Genomic DNA, 25,072 nt, shown 5'->3' with positions numbered 1-25,072 from the left:
AAGAATATCAAATTTCCTAAAAAAAGGTTTCCTTTTCTAATTGTGAAATGGATGGAGGGTTGTCTCATTGGCAGTCATACTACTATAAGTTATATGGTTCGCTACTGACCCCCTACGGATCAATAGAGGGTTAGTAAAATCCATAGGGGGTGAGGCCAAAGGCCGAATCTCCTATGGATTTTATTCACCCTCTATGATCCGTAGGGGGTCAGTAGTGAACCGTATAACGAATTTTTCGCACGCGGGACTTTTTCTGCTGCGTTTTGTAGAAAAATAAACAATGAAACACAACAACATTAATAGATGACGTCACCATTAACAGTAGACGTGACGTCAGGAACCCCCTATGAAATTTACTAACCCCCTACGGATCCATAGGGGGTCACCACGTGACGGCGTTAAACCAATCACAACGTGATAATTTACCCGCGGTGCGATAAATCTTCTTATATCTATTGTAAGCTCTAAACTGTTCCCATATCTGACATGTGCAAGTTGTACCTACAACAGTATTTATTTTCAACTAATAAATACTGTGGATACATTTAATTTATTAAACCAGGGGTACTAATTTTTGTGGATTTTGTGCGTAAAGAGTAAACCACAAATTTATATGTTCAGCAAAGTACAAATGTCATATAGTTGTTCTTGGAGAATAACCAATAAATGGGGAACGTGTCCATGGGACACAGATGATGCCCCCGCTTGTATACAACGTTCTTAAGGGACATAACTCAAGAACTGTAAATTGACGCTACCCAAATTTGTACTTGATCTGAGTTTTGTGGTAATAAGCATTGTTTAGAGGTTTCATAAGATTTAGTTGAGGCAAACTAAAGTTAGAGAACAGAAACGAATATTTCAGCAATTTTTCCATTTGTTAAGGGGCATAACTCTAGAACGGTATAAGTGACGCTACCAAAATTCAAACTTGATCTGTGTTTTGTAGTAATTAGCATTGTGTAAAAGTTTCATAACATTTCGTTGAGGCAAACTAAAGTTAGAGAATGGAATCCAAGTTTGGGACGTACGGACAGATGTACAGACGGAGAAGGGTAAAACTTAATGCCCGCTCTGCTACTGCGGGGCATAAATGCCATGAAGTCAAGTATATTCATGAAAAACATTTTTTCTTCAATCCATGAAAATTGTTACCCACAAATTGTAAATAAATCCAAAGTAGGCCATATTCTCATAACAAGAAAGTCAGTTTGGATAGGCCTGTGTTGACAGGAAATCTGCATTAAGGATAGTTTTCTACGATAGCCTATATGTTTAGCTTCAGGAGCCTCATTTTTTGCACCAGTCATGTAAATTTATATCAACCTACAAACATTAGATAGATATGTTGTGAGATAAGGCAATTTTAAACACAGATATATCAGGAGGGGGTGGCATACCAAGGCTAATTGAACAAATCGAATCCTGTAGACATAACAAATTTTACAGACAAAAATTGTATCATTACAGAGCAAAGTTTTCATATTTCCCATAACTTGTGATAACCCTACTTAATTCTATTCATTCAATTTAAAAAAAAATCAAAATATGCAATTTTTTCCCTATGTCTATGATACTTTGTAACCATCCTTATGACAAAATAAAAATGTTGCCAAAAAATAAATGTTCTCCTTAAAATTAAAATGTTTCCTGTTCCATTGTATCTAAATTAAAAACCTCATAGAATACATATATTATATTTAAGTAAGAGAGGTTAACCAAATTATTTCCCCTTCATAGTATTTTTTAATCTGTGGGTCGGTTGGGGGAGTATAATGTCTTTTTTTACCCATGTCTGTAGTTCATATTACCTCAGAGAAGGATGATATTTACACTGGCATATATTTCAATTCTTTTGTATGTCCCAGATGTGTAACTATTAGCAATGCCAAAGTTTGAACAAAAAATAACTAACGATAAATGACAGACGGACAGCAACACATGTTTTACAGATATAATGGTTAATTCTGTTCCTTGCACCTCTCAAATCATTATCCAGAAAATTACAATAATATGGATCCCTGCACAACAAAATAAACAAATATCTATACTGAGTAAAAAATAATTTGCAACAAATATTTTTAATATCATAATTCAGAAATAACTTATACTTCTAAACATAACAATACTTAATGTTTTAATAAACTATTGTAACAAGGAAATCAAACTATAAAATGCAATTCTTTATCAACCAAAAAAATATTAACTGTTTACTTTTCGCAACTTGGTAAATTTATATTTCAAAGTCTTTAATTCAAAATATATGTTGCTAAACTTTGTTTACTCGAGCTCAGTATATACCACAATCATTCTAATTTTTCTAGAGAAAAAAAGTAAAAGTGTTTTAAAAATAACATCCCATCCTTGATGAATTTTCCTGTCTGAACTAATACTAACAATAATAATAAACAATTGAAATTTAGTGTAAATCATATGAGTAGAGATTAATAAGATTGAAATGTGCCTCAAAACCTTTTTTCAAAGACTTCCTTAAATGTCCATTATTAAGAATACTTAAACTGCCAGATTTCCATTGATATATGAATACAATGTAGTAAGAGATGAGAGAGAGGTATACATGTCAATATGACAGCATCCCAACAAAACAAAAACAATAAATAGGGAATGTGTCCATGCAACAGAGATGATGCCCCAGCTTGCATATAACATTATAAAGGGACATAACTCAAGAACTGTAAAAGTGACGCTACAAAAAGGAGTAGGTTCACTAACCATAGAAATCGGCCTCAAATTTTCATGAAAAATAAACAGCCTTTAAAACCACAAACTGTGTGGTATTTTATTAGGACCCATCCCACCCTTTCGTTAAAAGGTAGTCTTGAATAACTGTCTTGCCTGTGTTCTGTAGAAATCACCCCAATTCAAATCAACTTATGATAAAAAAACAGCAAATATTATTGATTTTTGCCTGTATTACTTCAAATTGCGATATGAGCGCAGCCGTCGACAACTCTGAATTTTAAACTACACAGTCTCAATAATATTTAATTTAATCCAGCTAAATATCGAGGTTGTCGAGGACTGCGCTCTATCTTTTAAATTAATTAATCTGGCAAGCGATCTTCCATGAATCCCGTAGTGTATGGCAAGATGTGATTTTTTATGATTTTTTCAACTTTTCCCCCCAAAATTAGGTTAAATTCCCAAATAAGTCCAAAAATTGAGTCTGAATACTAAGACATGTTAGTTTGTGTTAATTTCAACTTACAACCAATTATCAAAATTGAATATTTAAAAAAATTAAAATTATTTTCCAGAAATCAGTGGTTTTTAATGATTTTTTCATTATTTACCCCAAAATGCAAATGTATGGATTTATTTGTTAATTTCATGTGTTTTCATGCTTCATACATCACATACAACTATTTATTCACAACAGAAACATTGTTTAGGACGGGGCCATTTTCACTAGTTAGTGAACCTACTCCTTTGTACTTGATCTGAGTTTTGAGGTAATAAGCATTGTTTAGAAGTTTCATAACATTTGGTTGAGGCAAACTTAAGTTAGAGAGCAGAAACAAATATTTCAGCATTTTTTCCATTTGTAAAAGGGCATAACTCTAGAACCGTAAAAGTGACTCCACAAAAATTCAAACTTGATCTGTGTTTTGTGGTAATAAGCATTGTGTATAAGTTTCATAACATTTGGTTGAGGCAAACTAAAGTCAGAGAACGGAAACGAAAAATTCAGGAATTTTTCCATTTGTAAAGGGGCATAACTCTAGAACCGTAAAAGTGACGCCATCAAAATTCAAACTTGATCTGTGTTTTGTGGTAATAAGCATTGTGTATGAGTTTCATAACATTTGGTTAAGGCAAACTAAAGTTAGAGAACGGAAACCAATTTGGGAAGTACGTACAGACAGACAAGGGTAAAACTTAATGCCCCCTCCACTACAACAGGGGCATAAAAAGAAAACAGTAAATCACCTTTCAATGATCAATTACCAACAAAACAAAACAAAATGTCATCATTCTGATAGAGGAGATGAACTGTAGAATATGATGACAATGGTCTATCTTTCCTACATGTACTTATTAATCAAATGTTTAAGTGTTCAGTGATTCATTTACAAAATATTCTCCATGGTGAATTTTCAGAGTGAATGCTTTTAAAATTATTTGAATGTTGGGGAGAGGGGTAGTTGGCTGAATCGATGGTGGTATACAGATTTAGAAGGAACAGGGCTTATATATCTATATATAGTAATGGGAATTTCAAATTCTAAAGAATCAAGGCTTAAATAGATTTTTGTGTGTAATACATGTATCAAATATAGAGTAAAAAGTAGTTCATTGTAACATCCAAAAAAATAAAATAATCTGATTTACAATTTATGATAAACAAATCATTCCCCCAGCCCATTAAATGGTTGATCCCTGATACATGTAAATTCAAAATACACAGCATTCATGATTTCAAAAGCAGTGGATTTCCCATTCCTGATTGATGTATATATTACACATAAATTCATCAAGTTCATTCCCCAACAAATAATCAAAATAGTTACATAAATGAACATGTAAACCATTTATACTTGAATGTCGTACTGTGAAATGTACATTTTTTGTTTTACATTTACGTGTACTTAACTTAAATTTACCTTCATCATCAAACTCATTGTCTTGTAATCCTTCTATAATATCACCTAGATTGTACATTATTAATTCCGCAATGTATTTCAACACATAAAATCCAAATGAGTTTAAATATTACAGTCACAAAATTACATTTTTGTCTTATAACTACAACATTGTACAACTACAATGTATGTACAACCACTTTACATAAGGAAAGAAAAACTATTATAGGAAAGAGTGCAGCATCCCCTAGGTCAGACACAAAAATGTTCACAAGTGTCACCGAGCTCCTGTGTTGGGGGTCTACATGGGGTTCCTAAACAGTAACCTAAAAACAAATACTTTTTTATCAAGTTTATATGATCATTCAGGGAACTACATGGGGTTCTTTCATTTAGAATCCTAAAAAAGCATTGTCACAAAGTATGGGGTACCTAATAATCCTGGCAAATGTGTAATGAGGGTCTTCATGGGTTTCTTTGAAGTACACATTATTATAAATTAAATGCCACAGACTCCTACAATGTGAGTCTACATGGGATTCCAGCTGTAAAAATATATTTAGATAAGAAACACCAAATGTAGCACCAAGATCCTGAATTTGGAGTTCTACATGGGGTTCCTTAAACCAAAAACACAGACAACAATGATTGTCGCCAAGATCTTATGATATATATACAGGTCCCTGAGGCCAGAGACAAGAAAACATTTCCTGTGACAAAGTTCTACATTAGCCTCCTGAAGTCAGCAACATAAAATTTTACACTAATAATGAAGTGCTACACTCTGTGGTCTAACAACAGTACTAGTGTCATGAGTACTAAGAAGTGATGGAAGATTGTCATCAAAGAGTTTATGAGATCAAATGTTGAGTGGCACCAAGGACCAAAAAAAATTTGACAGTTGCAAAAGTGTTACCGTGATACGAGTACTACATGTATGAATTGTCAACAAAGAACCAGACAAAATAAAGACAGTCACAAAGTAACTATGACAGGGTTTTACATTGACTTTATGAGGTAAGAGATCAAACTAGTAGGTTTGATTAACTTCCTTGTACATACATTGTACACTGTCATGAAGATGTTTATTGTCAACTTAGATACGATCCAAGTAAAATTATAAATCCTTAAAATAAACTTACGGTCTTCAAGCTTAACAACAGGCCCAGCAGCCCAGGCTTGTAAATATTGCTCTCGGGGCCTGTAGATTCAAAAGTTTATCGTGAAGACTGAACTTATTCTAAAACATTACTAATTTAACACTGTAATCTAGCCTTGAGGTCATAAAAATTTCGAGCACGATTTTCCTACTCAGACTCAGAAATCAACCAATCGAAATATTGGATTTGGTGTTTCGAGCACAATTTTTGTACTCAGAGTACTGAGTAAAGTTTTATGACCTGATCTTTGAATATTGTTTTTTTTCTGTATTAAAGTTTGATTTTGTTATTAGTAAATTAATACCACACTAAATATCATTGTTATATTCACAGTGCACGTGGGAGTGGTCACAAAGTGGCCAGAAATTCCAAATAAGTCCACTGACTACATATATATATATATCTTTATAAAAAGGACATGCCATTTCTTTTCTTTCATCATAAGAACTAAACCTTATATACATAAATGAAGGAAATATTAGTTTTTATCAATTAAATCTAGTTAAATTTTGCAGAGGCGGATTTAGGGGGTCCCGGCACCCTGGGCACCCTTTTGTGGGAAAAATTTGGTTGATTATTTAGGGAATAACTGAAGCATGACTAAGAGGACCTCTTATGGCAGTTAGTGCCCCCCCTCCCCCCCTCCCCCTTCCCTCCCCCCCTTATTATCCGCCACTGATTTGAGCTTGCAGATGTGAACTGCCCATGGCGGGTAAGTTGAGATGTAAAAATGCACATGAGTTGTCCAATATATTACATGAGTTGTACAATGTATTGTACATGATTGTTGTTTACATTGGTTATGTCTCCAATGGTAGAATTTTTATTGCAGTTTTCTAACCAGTTCCATTGTCTAGTCATTCATACATGAGCACTAGACCATCTCCTCACCTAAATTTTTATTGAAAATTACAAATAACCTCCTCTAGATATGATATTAATGTAAATCAATGTCCTCAAAAATTTTCATTGTTGAGGAATTAATATATATACAGTTAAGTTATATAATGATGGTATAATTTTACATTTTGTATTTATGTTGGACATTTCATGTCAGATAGGGAAGATCAGTTATGTAGAAAATCTCAAGATTTTATGGATTTGTTTGGATAAAGTTCAAAAGACAAAGTGCATGCTTATAACATGTAACGGAAAATCTAATGTGAAATAAATTTCCTTTGACAAGAATGAGGAAGATATTTATTGTTTCAGGGGGGTTATCTACATTCTTCTACTCAAGTATCAAATTCCTTTGTGACAAATTTATAATAAAATTGAGAATGGAAATGGGGAATGTGTCAAAGAGACAACAACCCGACCACAGAACAGACAACATCAGAAGGTCACCAACAGGTCTTCAATGCAGCGAGAAATTCCCGCACCCGGAGGCGTCCTTCAGCTGGCCCCTAAACAAATATATATACTAGTTCAGTGATAATGAATGCCATACTAAACTCCTTTACTAAAAACCCTGCTTAAGTTTTTGGGGCATTTAGAATAGCAAATACAGCATAAACTAAGTCTCAATTTTTCAACTTTGTAGAAGCAAGACAAAAATGATAATCTCCATTTTCTCAGGGGCAAAAAAACACCATCCTTCTTTTACTTTCAGAGATTCTCGGGAACTGCAAGTAATGCTATTATTGCACATATCTTAAGGTGTATGATCATGATGATATTAATGATAGATGACTGTTGAATGTCCATTGGCATTAAATGCATATATTCAGAATGGAAACATGTTAATGCAATATGATTATAAACCCTGCTTTGTACTTATAACGAAAAAGCTGAGACCAATTTTAAACATGCTAGTTCACAAGATATCTGTTTGCAGACAGAAATGTCACCCTACCTAGACAAATTAGTCGAACTATAAGCAAACCAGTGTTTGCTCTTACTTATATATATATATACCACATTCTTAGTGGAGAAGCAGCAAATAGCAGTTTTAAAGTCTTTGGTTTGACCCAGCCTGGGATAGAACCCACAACCTGTCCCACACTTGAGGCAAGTCTGCTACCAAGAGACCACTGAGGTGGTCCTCAGGTCTATAGATAATTGTCTAATAATTGGCAATTAAACCATATCATAATGTACAATGTAACAGTAAAAAAATTTATGATAATTAATAATCATTGGTTAGAAGTTTTTCATACAAACAAAAATCTAGAAAAATCAAAGGTCATGAATGTTTTCTCCAAGTCCGATCCTGATTTATCCAACATATCAGGGAATGCATGCATGCACAATGGAAAGTTTGCAATCACCAATATAATGATGACAACCTTTTAAATTGATTCTGTAACAAATGTAACTGCAATGTTTGTTATTTATAGACTGTCAATCCTATTTCCACTGACTTAATGAGTCAATTTGTGATAAAATTGACCAAAATGTTGAAAATTTACATTTGTAAATTCGGAAATGGAGAGAACATTAATATTGTGGCCTGATCAGTGAATATAAGTTTTAAAAAGTCAATAAAACCATATATTTAGATTTTGTTAAGAAATAGAATCCCGACAAACCCTATTTACCGCATCCAAAGACATTATAAATTCATATTTGAAAAGTTCCTTAAACTTGCAAGAATTACTAGATATATATATATTTATAATGTAAATTTGGATCCGACTCTGAAAAAACATGTAATTTTTCCAGAATATGTTTAAAGGGGAAAAATAATCAAATTTCTGATCTACAAGATATACATGTACATGTACCAACATTGACCAACTCTTGCTGTTTTAAGCAGGAGACAGGAAACAGACATAAAATTAAATACCTTCTTTTTAACGTGTAAAGAGTTCATGATCAAATGAACTTCTTTTGGTAAATCTGGTATAATGTATCATACTGAAACTGTTAGACTTGTTGAAGACATATTATTTTGTTGAAATCACATATTTACCGAAAAACAAAAGACAGTAATTGTTTTATTCCATGTGAAGAAGGAAACATGTATTTAATGACAATTATTAACCAAAATCAACTGTACATAAAAAAAATTGTCATAATAATACAGAAATACATATATATGCAAATGATCTTTAGCACGTTTATATCACTTTTCTTCTAGTGAATGTGCTGTTTTAACTTATACACAAAATCCAATCCATATAAAAAAAACTGAACATTGCTGAAGGGTAAAGCATATCCACATAAAAATAACCTACACAAATTATACCAATATGGAATAATCAATAATATGAAAAATTTGTCACCTGATTTAAGTCTTCAACAGAAATAGAATTTGCAGTCAAACTCAAGCAACACAAATATTATTGACTGATTATTATTGTTTGACAATAAATGGAGAGAGAAAGAAACTGACTTTTTTGGCCTAATTTGTCAATGAACAAAATGAGGGCAAAATAATATGTGTTAACAGTATCCCACACAACAGCTGACCATGACTATTTCCCCTGAAAATTGGGCAAATTTATTATATTTTCTATTGTATTGTTCTTTACAAAAATATTCTTTTTGTTCAACCGCTAGCTTAATGTACAAAAAATATAGGTAAATGCAAGACCAGATCAATCACAGAATTGAATAAGGCTATTTATTTTTTTTGCACATCAAATAAAAAACATTTTGCGGAACTATCAACCCTTTTTTTAAGTAATGTCTACTAATGACATACACGACTAAGAACATGTACATAAACACATATAAAAAAATTTTGGCCTAAATGTGTTTTGATAAATCCTGACATATTTCATTCAATAAAATTTAATTAGGTAAACATAAAATAAACTATGAAGGTGAAAAGTATTAAATGAAGAACCCCCCCAATAAAACATCACAACTCAGAAATTATGCAAGTTTTTCGGGAAAGTTAACACTCAACAACTCATATATTTATTTCTGGAATTATTTAATGTACCCTGGTAAATTTGTCCTTAGTTCACAGAAGCAAAAAGCGTGAACCTGTTGAAAATGACCACACAATTGCAGTCTCCTTTGTATGCTGAAACAAAATGACTCATTAATGAGCTGTCCCTGTTTTCACATGGTACTGTGTGTTCCAGGGGCAGTTGATAAGCATTATAACAAAATGACATGTGTCGTGCAACTCCAAATTTTGTTTTGGACGTGTAAATCTTTTCTATGATAAAAACAGGAAGTCTGTCTCATCATTGATTATGTGCTAATATTTTGGCACCGACTTCTGACAATGAAAATTTACTCTAAGAATCTTACCCTCTGATAATTCAAGTTCAAGCTCGCGCAATTGTTCATTTATGTCTTGAGGAAGCTTTGCTAAATCCACCTCAACATCTGCCATTGTGATTTTTTAAATAATATACAAATAAATATCGTCTGTCACTCAAGTGTTTGAAAATCAATCTTCGCCATTTTGTGTAGTGCTTCACACCACACCTAAGTCTCGCGTGAATTTATCTTCCGAAATTTTCTGACTTTTTCGTCCGTTAGAGGCTACAATCCCGTTGAACCAAACATCGAGTAGACCGTCCTTCACCTGGAAGTTACGAAGTGACAGACAATACACAAAAATCTAGAAAAAGAGGGACAAGGAAAAAGATGTCATATTTTCGTTTCCCCTGTTCTTTAGGGGACTCGGATATGTTAGACTACCACAAGGATGTAAGTCAGAAATAAATTTACAAATTTAACTCATGTGATTATCCATATAAGGTAATCGGTCATCTGTCTTCACTTTCCCGGCTGTTTCCAAGGTTCGAGAAAATCTTCCTACATGGATATTATCTACGTTTATGGGTATTGTAACCCCAAAACACGTATTTCGAGACAGGTGCTACCTGATGATTTCAGAATGTTATTTATTTATGTATGATTGTTTTATTAATCATCTATTATGTCTATAGAATTATTAGTAAATTACTAATATTAGATAACAAATTTGTTGACAATGTCATTGACATTGTCAATGGAAGAGTTTCCAATTTTGAAAAATTATTTATGAATAAACTGCCCTGTTTGACTTGGGGTAATTTGGGAAATGCATTACTAGACATCATAGACATTGTGACATGAAGATGTTTGCTATTTGACTTAAAAAATTTCCGGGAAAAAGCACCAGTCAGAAAGAAGATCATGGTATACATCTTATTGCTACATTACTCATTAGTCTGCATAAGTGATTTGTTCCAAAAAATTTTGACAAAATAACTGACACCACAAAGGAAAAGTTATTGTTGTACGCAGTCGATATTTTCAAATGAAGGAATTCTCAAGTCAAATGCAATGAAATGTTAGATTCCTAAATAATGAGCAATTAGGACTAGAATTTGTGTATCAGAAACAATTAACAAATGAAAAGGTACATTTGTATGATTTGGGCTAAATTGGCTCTCAAATCAAACTGTCTCAGCTTTTCAGAATTTAATGTTAAATGTATGTACCTGGATTGAAACAAGGATGTTTTGGTTAAAACTATACGCTGTGTATGATTTATACAGGCATGAAACATGTGAAGTGACAGTAAATTCATTAAAATGGTAATATCATGCAAAATCTTGACTATGTGAAAAGTACTTGCTAAGAAATAAAACAAATTTTAACATTACCATAATAGTCTGTAAATACAAGGAAATATGTTGACAAAAATGTAACTAGAGACTTCAGATTTCATTGTGAAATCCTCAAGAGGTTAATTGGTTACTGCACCCAATCCTATTTTAAATTTAAATGAAATAATTATAATGATAGTTATGGTAAATTTTATTGGGAAAAAATAGTTGTCATTTGTTTATAATAAGTATTCAGAGGTGTATAACTGCATTTGAACATATGCAATTCAGGAATACGACAGTTGTTTTCCATTCGGTGGGTAGGTTGATACAGTTTAGTGGTTATTTTGTCAGGTTTATGGACTTTCCCCTTTTTGAATTTACAGGTCTTGGAGTTCTGTATTTTTGTTAATACTGTTTTTGTTAACCAATTTACATACATATGTACATGTACAAAAAATGTACATTGTACACTACATGTATGTTAAATAACAACTAAAAATTAACAAAAAAATGTAAGTTGAGGTTTGTATTTTTACCCATTAATAAATGTAATACATGTATTACAAAAATGTAACATGATATTTTCCTATAGAGACGATAAAAACATGAGAAATATGACAATATTATAAAATATAGTGCCATGTGAATGTCAAATTGTTTAACTTTGACCAAGTACATACAAACTGTATCATCAGAGGTTTCATTACATTTGTTAAATTCAACTTTGATTCAAATATAAATTTATACCTTAAACATGCTAGAGAATATTGATTGCATTTATACAATAATTGAACAAAAACAATAAATGGTGATAAAAAAAAAATCATCATTTTTTAAATGGAATATCCCTCTCAATGTTATCACGGCTGCCACCAAAAACACCATCTGATCAATCACTCTGCGTTGCATTGAGTCACTCAACATAAGCAAGACCAATACCTTGAATTTAAAAAATGCACTTGTGTATGATAATCATAATTATATCTGACTCTAAATATTTTTCAACAGGATCACGATGCTTTGACAGAAAGATTTAGAAAGACTTTGTATTATGGAAAGATGCCGAACACAGAAAGACCCTCGCTACCTCTAACAGGTGAGAAGTTGACCTATGACATACATGTATGATCCTTTTTATGATGTCTTGTATATGTTTTACTATAAAAAAAAAAACAAAGCATCAATAACAGTGCATATTTATGTTACATTTAAGTACCAAGGGAGATAACTGTGGATTTTTTTGCTATCTACACTACAGCTCGCTGGATTTTTGTCTTTTCCACTTTTAGCATCTAGATTGCCCGGCCTTTGGAGTGAACATGCCATTTCTTGTCTTTCATTGCAAGACTTGCACATTTAACATGTTAAATACTTTTAAAAAATGAATTGTATTCAATATTTTACAAAATCCGAAGTTAAATTTGAGTAGGCATATATAAAAAGCCCCCCCCCTTCCCTTTTCATGTTACTGAATATAATGATTATTGACATATTTTCAGTTAAAATTGTCCAAAATCAACAGGTTCACAGGTTTACATTATACAGTTTCGATTTTATACCTGACTTTTTTGTCAGGTTATGTAAATGCGTCTTGTAAAAAAACATTTTAAGTTCGGGTACTGAGCTACTACTCAATGTGTAATTTTGTTGAATTGTGTAAAATACTTTAAAAGAAAAAAAATATTGTTTTTGAACATTTTTATTTTATTTTTTTTTGTAGATATTGCTGTGGAACTATTCCAAGAAAGAGCTCCTCGTAAACTTGGAAAAATTGACCAGTATATGGTGGCTGCTGCAAGCAGGTAAGTAAATGATTTTGTTGGATATGCAATTATACACGTATCTATATACACAAATTCAATGTTGATAGCAAGGCCTTGAATAATATATATTAGGTGTAAAATACCTTAGATTAGGTAATGTGAAGGTTGCTCTGTCAGATTAAAAACAGAAATGGATTGATCTTTGTAACCGTATATTTAAGGTCAAAGGGAGGTAATTGTGAAACAAATAGTCTAGAATAAAATTCCTTTTCAGACACTGAAAATACTTCACATTTGTAATTTATTTTTACATTTTTGTTGACCTTTAGTTGTTTTTTTATTGTTTTTTTTTCTTGTTGTTTGATTGCTCTCTCATTCAACTTATGTATCTTCTGTCATTTGTATTTTAAATATTTAAAAGAAATAGAAAGAATGATTGACCTTCATTAATTAATTATCTCTGTTGATTTTATTTTTACATTTTCAAGATTTGTTGCAATTTAGACCTCGGTGTGAACATATTTTTTTGAGAAATGGTAATTGTAGATGTGATCCTCATTTTGAGGTGTATTAGGTAGTGTGTCACATTTATATACTTTATATTACAGAGAGAACTGTATATCTCCTTGTACAATGATGATGGGTATGATATATAGTAACAGACTTCGGACAAAGAATCCAGAATATCTACAACAAATTTCCTCCTCTGACCTCTTTCTGATTTCCATGGTAATATTTAATTTAAAATTCATTAACTTTATTTTGGAAAAATGTGATCTTTCCATGTTAGAAAATCCACATGTTTAAATCTTTTGGGAAAATTGACTTGATGAATAGTTATTCAAAGTTTTCCCATGTTTGCCAAATATGTAAAATTACCAAGGGGAAATTCAAGTCGAAGAGAATCTGATAGCGCCATGGCAAAAAAAGAAAAAAGTCCACCAAACTCTTCTAAAAAAACTAAAGACTGAGCAACACGACCCCCACCAAAATCTGGTTACTCTCACTCTAAGAACATCTGGGTCTTTTCAAATTATATCATGGTTATGGTAATTTCTGTCAGAATGTTCATGTTAGTTTTGTCATTTCTACCTGCTCACCGTGGGCAGTCAATTTTTGCCAACTCAATTTAATCATAAAATTGTTTAGAAATGTTGAATACAAAAGCTTAACTAAATTTTTCAAAGAATAGACATTAAATGTTGACTTTTTGTGAAAGAAGAAATTAACCCACTCTGAGCCCTCTCCAACTCCTGGCAAGGTGCATTTGGCTTCAATTTTAATTGACAAGGATTGCCATTTTTCCTGCCCAAGGTCTGTGGTTTTCTCTGGGTATTTCAGCTTCCTTCACCAATAAAAAGTGTCGGCCATGATAAAGTCAAGAGTGCTTTTCTTTCATCTTAAGATTTGAAGTAACAATACCTAGGAAAAATTAGTTAAGTTTTGTATTTAATGTTTGTATAAAATACCAAGTTAAATGTTTTATCTTAATGACAGATGATGGCTTCCAAGTTTATGTATGATGAAGGTGTTGACGAAGAAGTCTTTAACGATGAATGGGCGGATTCGGTTGACATGGAAACAGAGGAAATAAATCAAATGGAACGAGACTTTCTATCGGCCATTGTAAGATTCTCATTATTGTGGGAAAAAAGTTTTGTGGGTTACCATGGTTACAGTTTTGTAGATTGAGTGAATAATCAAATTTTTTATATGCACATTTCTTCTAATTTATTTCTTAAAATCTGAAAATTTAATGCAGAATTTGTAAGTGAACTGAAAACTGATGCATGCAGCTCATTTTACATGACATTTTCAAGTGTTTTTTTCTAAAAAGTGTACTTGCTATCCTATGGCTTAAAATTTACAAAATCCTACATACCTTGGAAAGTATTTGAAAATGATTGCAGTATGTTTTTTATGATTAGATATGATAAACATTTATGCCATGACTAAATTCAAAGTCAAAGATATATTTAAAGGGAAAGATATGGATTTGTTGTAAAAGTTATTGATTTATGAATAATTTTATCAATAATTAGCATTGAATCCCTTTGTCTCATAATAATACAGCTTTTGTCACTTGAGAAAACACATATCACTTGAGAAGTGTAAGATGTAAAATTATCATACAGAAAGATAAATGAAATTTGAGGAAATAGCAATAATCAAAAACATTTTATGTGCTTGAACTTTCAAAGTCTTATGACAACTTATATTTGTTGAAAGATTGCTGGTTTTGGAGCAGTGTTTAATAAAACTTTTTATGAAAATAAGGAGATATGATTTGATTTTCAATGAGACGACTATCCATAAGAAACCGAATAACGGGGAAGTTACCAACTATAGGCCATTGTACAGTCTTCAACAATGAGCAAAACCCATTTAGATTCAGTATTGAAATCTTAAGATTGTAATCAAGTGATTGTTGAAATAGAAATAAGAAGATGTGGTATGAGTGCCAATGAGACAACTCTCCATCCAAGTCACAATGTGTAAAAAGTAAACAATTATAGGTCAAAGTACGGCCTTCAACATGGAGCCTTGGCTCACACTGAACCGCAAGCTATAAAGGTCCCCAAAATGACTTGTGTAAAACAATTCAAACAGGAAAACCAACGGTCTAATCTATATAAAAAACCAGAAACACTTAAGAACTACATCAACAAACGACAACCACTGAACAACAGGTTCCTGACTTAGGACAGGTGCAAACAAATGCAGCAGGTTTAAACTAGTGAGATGAAAGCATTTTTGTCCATTATATTAATGTATGTAATAATTGTATAATTACAGGACTGGAATTTATTTGTAAGCGACAAAGAATTCAGCAAGGTGCTTCATAACATTGAAACAAGGTAACTATTGTACATATCAAGCATGAATGAAATTAAGAAATCAAATTACTATAGCATGAACAAAATAACAATTTCAGCCCTCACATTATTGCAGAAGCTTTAGAGGTTTTTTCCAACAACAATATGTGGCTCATTATGAGAATATGTAATCAATGTGGAACCCATTTGGTTTAAAATACTGGCAAAATATTAATAAAAGACAGTAAAAAATCATATATAAAGTGAAAAAAAAACCAATAATGCCACAGCAAACAAAAATCAAACAACAGTCATCATATATTACATAGAAAACTAAAGGCTGAGCAACATGAACATCAACAAAAACAGGGGATAATATCAGCTGATCCAAAAGGGTAAGCAGATCCCCACCAAAAACTGGGGTGATCCAAAAGGGTGAGCAGATCCCTACCAAAAACTAGGGGTAATCTCAGGTGATCCAAAAGGGTGAGCAGATCCCTACCAAAAAACGTGGGGTAATCTCAGGTGATCCTAAAGAGTGAGCAGATCATAATCAAAAACTAGGGGTAATCTCGGGTGATCCAAAAGAGTGAGCAGATCCCTACCAAAAACTAGGGGTAATCTCAGGTGATCCAAAAGGGTGAGCAGATCCCTACCAAAAACTAGGGGTAATCTCAGGTGATCCAAAAGGGTGAGCAGATCCCTACCAAAAACTAGGCGTAATCTCAGGTGATCCAAAAGAGTGAGCAGATCCCTACAAAAAACTAGGGGTCATCTCAGGTGATCCAAAAGGGTGAGCAGATCCCTACCAAAAACTAGGGGTAATCTCAGGTGATCCAAAAGGGTGAGCAGATCCCTACAAAAAACTAGGGGTAATCTCAGGTGATCCAAAAGGGTGAGCAGATCCCTACAAAAAACTAGGGGTAATCTCAGGTGATCCAAAAGGGTGAGCAGATCCCTACAAAAAACTAGGGGTAATCTCAGGTGATCCAAAAGGGTGAGCAGATCCCCACCAAAACAGGGTAATCTCAGGTGATCCTAAAGAGTGAGCAGGTCATTATCAAAAACTAGGGGTAATCTCAGGTGATCCAAAAGAGAGAGCAGATCCCTACGAACAACTAGGGGTAATCTCAGGTGATCCAAAAGGGTGAGCAGATCCCTACCAAAACTTAGGGGTAATCTCAGGTGATCCAAAAGAGTGAGCAGATCCCTACCAAAAACTAGGGGTAATCTCAGGTGATCCAAAAGAGTGAGCAGATCCCTACCAAAAACTAGGGGTAATCTCAGGTGATCCAAAAGTGTAAGGAGATCTCCACCAAAAAACTGGGGGTAATCTCAGGTGATCCAAAAGGGTTAGTAGATCCCTACCAAAAACTAGGGGTAATCTCAGGAGACCCAAAAGGGTGAGCCCATCCCTACCAAAAACTAGGGGTAATCTCAGGTGATCCAAAAGGGTGAGTAGATGCCGCTCCACATGGTGCTCATGGCAAGTACAAATTTGATAATAGTAGCTGTGAATTAATTCCGTCTTTGTTATAATTACTGAAAAGTGTTACTAGCTGTGAATGAATTCCGTCTTTGTTATAATTAATAAAAAGTGTTACTAGCTGTGAATGAATTCTGTCTTTGTTATAATTACTGAAAAGTGTTACTAGCTGTGAATTAATTCAGTCTTTGTTATAATTACAGAATAGCATTACAAAACGGACTAAACAGGGGATGGTTTACTTATACAGATTTAATGGTGCTCTCACATAATGCCAAAGTCCTGGCGATTAGTCAGGAAATTTCCAAGGTATGGTAGAATAAAAGGTAGTATGAATTAAAGGAAATGTTGGGTATATGGGCAATAATTTGGTATTTGGCCTTTGGTTTCTTTTTGTATCTTTTTTGAACTTTTATTCTGTGGGTTGTGTTGGTGTGAGACTAGTATTAATGGAACAAGTAGGTTTTTCGAGGAAAAATTAATCAATTTTGATTCACTGTTTTCGTGACAGGAAACCAAACAGGAAACAAAACTTTATTGTCTTTATTTTGCACAATTTATTTCAAAAGACATAAATGAACACCATTACTAGTGTTACTTGCTTCATGTTAATATTTAAAATCTATTTTCAATGTTAAATTAAGGTTTTTTTTTAACGCGACAGGAAACCATAAGAAACCGAAAGCATTTTTTTAGATTTATTTTATTGGAAAATCAGCTTAAAATAATCTGAACAGTAAACTTTTTCTTGATAATGTTACTTATAACTTTGGTTTTGAAATTTAGGACTCTTTTTTGATAATTTTTTTCCAATAGACAATAAAAATTATGAGAATATAGAAACAAGGGCACTAAGTCTTTAGGATGTCACTATAATAAATTATTTTGGGCGCCGACTTGCATCTACTGATTTTGACTACCAATGTATTTTCTCTTGCTTTTTGTTATAATTCTTGTACACTTTTATATGTAGCACATGTGCCTACTTACCCTTAGAAACCCAATGCAGTGTGCTAGCTAGCTCTGTAACACAATTGCATGGTTTACACTTTGTGCTTATGCGTCACTAACCAGAAAATTCAAGCACTGTATAAACTGGGAGATCTAGCTAGTACTATTTATCTTATATAATGTATTTTTCTATAAAAGGCTGTTCCAGAAGTGAATGTATTGGGGGTGTTGGGAGGCACTTTCTCAGCTCTCACTTTTGATTCAATTGGAAAGATGCATGACATTTTAAATTTCTAAATTTTATTGAACACAAAACAAAAAGCGTGATCCAACAAACACATTAATGTTTGGAACATCCAATATGTGAGTGATGTCCACAGTATAAGTAGTATCTTGTAACGTCCACCCTGTCCCTTGCTTTTTGTAAAATTGCATGTTTTATATAGATTTAATAGGCTGTTGGTTTTCCCGTTTGAATGGTTTTACACTAGTAATTTTTGGGGCCCTTTATAGCTTGCTGTTCAGTGAGCCAAGGCTCCGTGTTGAAGAATGTACTTTGACCTATATTGGTTTACTTTTATAAATTTTGACTTGGATGGAGAGTTGTCTCATTGGCACTCATACCACATCTTCTTATATCCAATAAAAGTTTGAATTGTTTTACATTTGTGATTTCGGGACCTTTTATAGCTGACTATGTGGTATGGGCTTTGCTCATTGTTGAAGGCCATACAGTGACCTTTAGCTCAGCTGTAAATTTCCGTGTCATTTGGTCTCTTGTGGAGAGTTGTCTAATTGGCAATCATACCACATCTTCTTTTTTATAAAGACAAGATTCCATATACAAAACCATTATTTTGCGGGTGTATAGAAATTCAATGAAATCCTATAATTGTTTACACCCTTTCATTACAACTGCTGGAAAATTACAATTAAGTACCATGGATTACAGAAATATAACCAAAAACCTCATATACCAAAAAGAATAGCCTGGTTTATTTCACTAAATTTCTTTCCAAAATTTGTGACCACAAATATATAAATCTTGATTAATAAAAAAATCTAAACAACACGAACCCACCAAAAACTGGGGGTGATCTCAGGTGCTCCAGAAGGGTAAGCAGATCCTGCTCCACGTGTGGCACCCGTGACATGTTATTTCATGCAATGTTTTATGGCAAATTTGATATAGGAACATATTTTCAAAGCAAAATGTTACTTTTAAGTTGAAAAGAAAAGTGTTTTGATATATTGGCCATGCAGGCAGTGAACCGGCACTACTTACCTGAAGGGAAATAACACTTTTGAAACACTATGAAATTGTGACGCATACAACTGAACTGGATACAATATTGGCGGTTTCCATGTATTGATTTACTACTGGCATACATATGCATTTAGATTTGCATCTCTGGTTAAACTCTGTCTTAAATGTAATAGTATTACTATAAAACTCCTAAATATGTGTTTGTTTTAACAAAATTAGTGCAATCTATTCAGAGAATTTCCACATTTTCTTAATTGATACAGGATACCATAATCGTTGTATCTTGATGTTTTAGCCAAAAAAATGTATTTATTGGTTTTGAAATTCCAATTTTATACAATTAATTCCAATGTCAAATTCCTATAATCCAGTAAAGTAAAAAACTTTTAACTTGGAATTAAAATCTTATAATAGGCATCATGTGATATTTGTGACCTGTACACCATGTACATGGTTTCCTCATGTTAACCTTCTTTAGTGGGCTAAAATCGATAAAGTACTTCCTTTCAAGTCATGCATCGTAAAACTTCACTTCTCCTTTGACAATATTATTGCATTTTTGAAAAGTGTTTGCTGAATATGATTAAAATAAAAAAATAAAAATTGTGACAAAGATACCAACTCTGTACATTCCAAGTGTAACGGTATATCAACATGTATTTTTTTTTAAATTATCTGTATTTACCTAAAATATCAAGTACAATTTAATGCTAAAGCAAAATCAATTCATCGAGCATCGGCAGAATGATAAGAGACGTAATGTTGATTGAATTTTCCAAGGACCCTTTTCATCGTTATCCGGAAACAAAGTGTGTTGTAACGTCCCTCGAATAAGAAATCGATTTTGTCAAGTCATTTGGCATTTATTTTCACTCAAGATAGTGTGCAACATTATGCACGTAGGAAAAATAATAGACCTCCGTCGCGATCTCTTTCAAAATTGTATCTTCCTTTTTTAAACAATATGAAAACAGTCTACAGAATATGCTTGCTACTATCCCGTTGGAAACAAAAACGCTGTTTAGACCTAATATTTCCTATACCCGACCGTAAGCATGGTAAGCGCTTAATCACATGTTAGCCACATGTTTCACTTATGACTGGAAATGATTTGGACTGAACGACAAAAACAATTTTAATAAAAAAAAGTAAATAACTGGACTTCTGTTTCGTGTGAAATGTAACGCATAACGTCATTTTCTAACTTAATTATTACGAAGGACAAAACTAGAATGTAAATAATCACTGATTTACCTGTTTGAACATCTCGTGAGAGTTCATATTTGCATATTGTTATGAAGAATTCAAGTACAATAAAGCAGACTACACCATCTGAATTTTGCGTTACGAAATCGGAAACCAAAGTAATGCTACTTTTCTTACACCTGCTACAAAAATAGTTATAGTTCTCGGCAATTTCTTCTGACTATTCTTTTTGATCGATGTTCTTTATTATTTGAAAGCAAAAGTTACGATTTTGCAGGCGACGATTATCTTTAAATCGGGCAGCGTTACGCACTTCGGAAGCGAAAATAACGCTAAGAAACGACATACAAAAGTGGCCGAATAATCTTAAATATTTGTTTATTTCAAGTTCTCTCTAGGGGAGATTAGAAAGCACCTATATTTTAATAGAAATAATAGCATTTGATGGTGGAGCAACAACTTCTCTCAACAAAATACAATATTTTATCACTTTTCTATCGTTATCGGAAACGGTCCCAATACCAAATTATTGCTCATATGTAGATGGGACTGCAATCCAATGACAAAAATCACAGAAAGATATTTCGCGGATGACATATATTCTTAATGCCTATACAATATACAAGATATTTTTTTTAATCCAAAGACATTAAAACTGATATTTGCTATCTTTCTGTTAAGCAAGGAAAAACTAGAAGACCTGTTTGCTCAGAGTCAGAATATAGTGTCCATGCTGATTGACATGTCTTACCGGGAACCTTTGAGGCCAGCACATTAATCAGGATAAACATGTTAGTCAGTTTTCAATCCTAAATATACAAAGTAAAATTTGCCACCAGAAAAGAAATATCTGTAAATCAATGCCATATTTAAATGACCAATTTAAGAACAAATTTTGTTTTTCTCCTTTTGATTTGATGATTTTCTCTCCCATTTCAGGTCATACTGGTTTCCTCTTTGACTTACCTGACTGGTATCCTGACTATGATTGGTTCTACAGTGTTGGTAACCGCTGCTTCAGCAACTTTAGGTCCCATCATCCTACAGTCACAAGGCAGGTTAGCTCCCCTTCCTATCACAGGTGTGCTTCCTGTTAGAGATGATATCACTGATGAGAATGTGACACAGGAAGAACACTTGCCAGTTGACCAAAAACCAAGCTTGACCAAGGAATCCATTGATTACATGTTGGCAGAGTTGATGACTGTTGTGTCGCTACCCACAACTTTTGTCAAGTTCTGGTACTCGGCCATGGATCAAATTAAATCGGGAACAGTATCTTCAAGTGCAAAGGAAAAACAAAAACAGAATTTCATTTGTTCAAATGGACCTTGTCTTCCGTCTGCTAGACCTAATTGTAAGAATGTAACTGACGATTCACAAGAATGGGATGTATGGGACCTTTGTTCGGAGTGCCAGTCATGTCAGAAAAATTCGCGGCAGAAACTACAACACGGAAAACAAACACAGGGTGCTATGAATGACCAGATGTTAGGACTTAGAATGTGCAAGAGCCAGAAATTTGATTGTGCTGTTAAATGCTGTTGTGAACAGGGAAGCAGTTGGACGTTAACTGATACTCTTTCTAGTACTATGTTTCCAGATGTACCAGGCTTTAATACTGGTTTACATTTTCCTATCTATGTAACAACTTAACAGTGTAAATGGCAGTAAATTTTGTCCACCACCATTAAAAATTTGTTAATTGTCAGTTATAGTCAGTCTGATTGAATACTTACTGAGACCAGTAAATTAAACAAATCAAATATTGGCAAAGATCTCAACTCGCAAAATTTTAGTTGGCCAGAGCCTGTTGACAATATCTGTTACATCAATTTTCATTTTTGTTTGATTTAATGTGCATCATAAGTGAAATTTTAAAAAATTCAGGATTAACTGAAGTTGTGAAAAATTTACATTTGAAAATAATAATGATTGAAATATCACAAGTTTTGATTTTAAAAATTTACAAAAATGGGGTAGTGCAAAATTTACTGCCTTTAGTGAGAACTGAACAAGCATGATGATTAACTTAATATAGTTGCATATCAACAATTATTTTTAGGGAAAATATTATAAATATATCAATTCTAATAATTTATAATTAAACAAGTCAGATACTGATATTATTATTATACTCCTACTCCTAGGTATATATTGCAAGCACATTGTCGGTCTGTTCTTCCAAAAAATATTTTCGTCACATATTTCTCCATTTGGACAGATCTAGAATGATTTCATATTTGGTCAAAAACTTAATGAGGATGAGTTGTAATGTGTGTGTGTGCTTCAAGGATATGTCTGACAGCTACATCGTGTTTTCTTATACTTTGAATCTATATAAGTAAGGGTATGCCTTAGCGTGAGAACCCACGCAGTCATGTTTTGGAACTAAATTAATGATTACTATCCTGTATCCAAAGACTTTTAACAGACAGAGATTGAAATGGATTGGAATAAAATATATACCTTTCTCCAAAATAGTTCAACTAAAATGTTATCTATATTGATGAGAAAATATTTTTCTAAATATTTAAGTAGACATTCACAATTATATTTCTGTAAATGTTTTTGTTCTAAAGTCCCATTTTCTTTTTTCATTTTCATAGAAACCAACAGAATAAAGTATAAAGTTTTATTAAAATTTAACCATGGGATTTAAACTAAAAAATCTTAAAGCCAAAACTGAAGACAATTTAGAGAGCAGTGTTAATAAGAGGCTTTAATTTCACATTGGTTATAAAATTTCCATTGCCTTATAAAGAGTTATATCCCTTGAGTATTATATGTCCACCTTAAACCTCCAGTCTATATAAGATATTATACATGTATATTTAGATTACAATAGTAAAACCAAAGACCACCTCAATGTGAGTTTGACACAAGATTTTCAATTTGAAGAAAAAAACTTCAAAATATAAGTTACACTACAGTTCAGATGGATTTTGCTTTTTCCAGAGGGGGGATTCAAAAGGTGCGTATGAAAAGGCTTACACCCCCCCTTTTTTTTATCTTAAAAAATTTTTTGGTAAAATTTTCTACCATTTTTGACAAGTATGCCCCCTTTGCTCGGGTCCTGGATCTGGAAGCCAGCTCATTTCAACTCAAATCTAACAAAAGTTTTGTCAAATCATTGAACACAATAGCTTATCTCATATTTCCAAGATATTTTGCTTTCAAAGAAAAGACATAAATGTACCATGTCCACTCCAAAGTACAGGCACAGAGAATTGCATATTTTCACCATTTATGAGGGGATGATACGCTTTTGGGATGTGGGAAATAGGAGTAAACAGAGTGGGGATGCGGGATGTAGGAAGGGGGAGTGGGGATATGGATATGGGGGTAAAAAAAAAGAAGGATCTGGGAAAAAAGAAGGAGAAAAATTTGAATGCAGAGGGAAATTTCAAAAAAAGTTCCTAGTTGTCACAAACACACTCCCCCTCCCTCATTGGTGGATGGAAATGACAAAATCCATGTGTACTGTAGCTTTATGTCTGTCAAATATTATTTTCAATAATGTCATGAAGGTTAAAAGGCAGCAAAAAAAGTAACATTTTTCTTTCGATTTTATACTCTAGCTTTCTTATTCAATCTTGCAACATACTGGTACATGTATAGTGCAGATATCTAGGCCAGGTTTAGATTGGGGCAAGAAAATTAAATACAGAGAGCTTGCACTATCAAATATCACACCCTATTACTGGCTTTTGAATGGCAGATAAATTGGTAACACAGACAAAAAACTGCTGTATACCAAAGCCATAATTGTTTTTTAAAATATCAATCAGGAATACAGATCCTATATATATATTGTATTTGCCGAAATGCTTGGTTGTAATAGGGTGTGAATATGTCGTTGCAATCAAAGAAAATTGTATTAAGTTACACATGTAACAGCCTTCAGACTTTGAATGAAATAAAATTTAAAAAAAATTAATCTACATTTATTTTGTTTATCTGTTATTGTTTTGATTAATTTCAGAAATTCCTTACCTGTCCAGAGCACCCATGTTAATTTCATGTTTTTATACCCCCACTCCACAGAGTTGGGGGCTTTAAAGAAGCCTCCTGTCTGATGGTCCATCTATCCATTAGGCTGTTAGTCTGTACCCCGTCACACTTTTAATTTCCAGATGATAAACAGTATTGCTTTTTGAAATTAACTTAAAATTTTATTGGAATATTTTAAAATACTTCAGACAGGTCAAGTTTAGTTTGTGTCGTTTTAACTTTTACTGTTCCAAATTCATGGTACTTGATTCTTGTAAAAATTCAAATTTTTAAGGTTTCAAGATGATAAATAGAAAACCAC

General features: G+C 33.0%; 2 protein-coding genes across 6 annotated transcripts in view; one reads left to right on the top strand and one right to left on the bottom strand.

Annotated features, from left to right (window-relative positions):
• The window catches only part of LOC127718514 (disco-interacting protein 2 homolog C-like), a 97,749-nt gene extending 87,581 nt beyond the window's left edge, over positions 1-10,168 (bottom strand). For 4 of the 5 annotated variants that reach the window (XM_052224577.1, XM_052224578.1, XM_052224580.1 and 1 more), the window contains exon 1: positions 9,974-10,168. In XM_052224577.1, the coding sequence (XP_052080537.1) occupies positions 9,974-10,058 (85 nt within the window). In that variant the 5' untranslated portion in view covers positions 10,059-10,168. Of the gene's footprint in view, positions 1-4,625; positions 4,793-9,973 lie in introns of those variants that run through there. The other variant, XM_052224579.1, reaches the window with a different exon arrangement.
• A 52-nt stretch (positions 10,169-10,220) lies between these two features.
• On the top strand, positions 10,221-24,697 carry LOC127718518 (protein CNPPD1-like). The gene is made up of 8 exons (XM_052224591.1): positions 10,221-10,378; positions 12,277-12,364; positions 12,989-13,070; positions 13,640-13,760; positions 14,529-14,657; positions 15,828-15,889; positions 17,537-17,642; positions 21,697-24,697. The coding sequence occupies exons 1-8, from the start codon at positions 10,316-10,318 to the stop codon at positions 22,411-22,413; spliced, it is 1,368 nt and encodes a 455-aa protein (XP_052080551.1). The 5' UTR covers positions 10,221-10,315; the 3' UTR covers positions 22,414-24,697.
• Positions 24,698-25,072: the final 375 nt, after the last annotated feature.

The sequence above is a fragment of the Mytilus californianus genome, unplaced genomic scaffold (genome assembly GCF_021869535.1).
Source record: "Mytilus californianus isolate M0D057914Y unplaced genomic scaffold, xbMytCali1.0.p SCAF_10, whole genome shotgun sequence".
Taxonomy (NCBI): Eukaryota; Metazoa; Mollusca; class Bivalvia; order Mytilida; family Mytilidae; genus Mytilus; species Mytilus californianus.
Note: the sequence above shows the minus strand (reverse complement) of the source record. Positions and strands in the feature narration are given on the sequence as shown.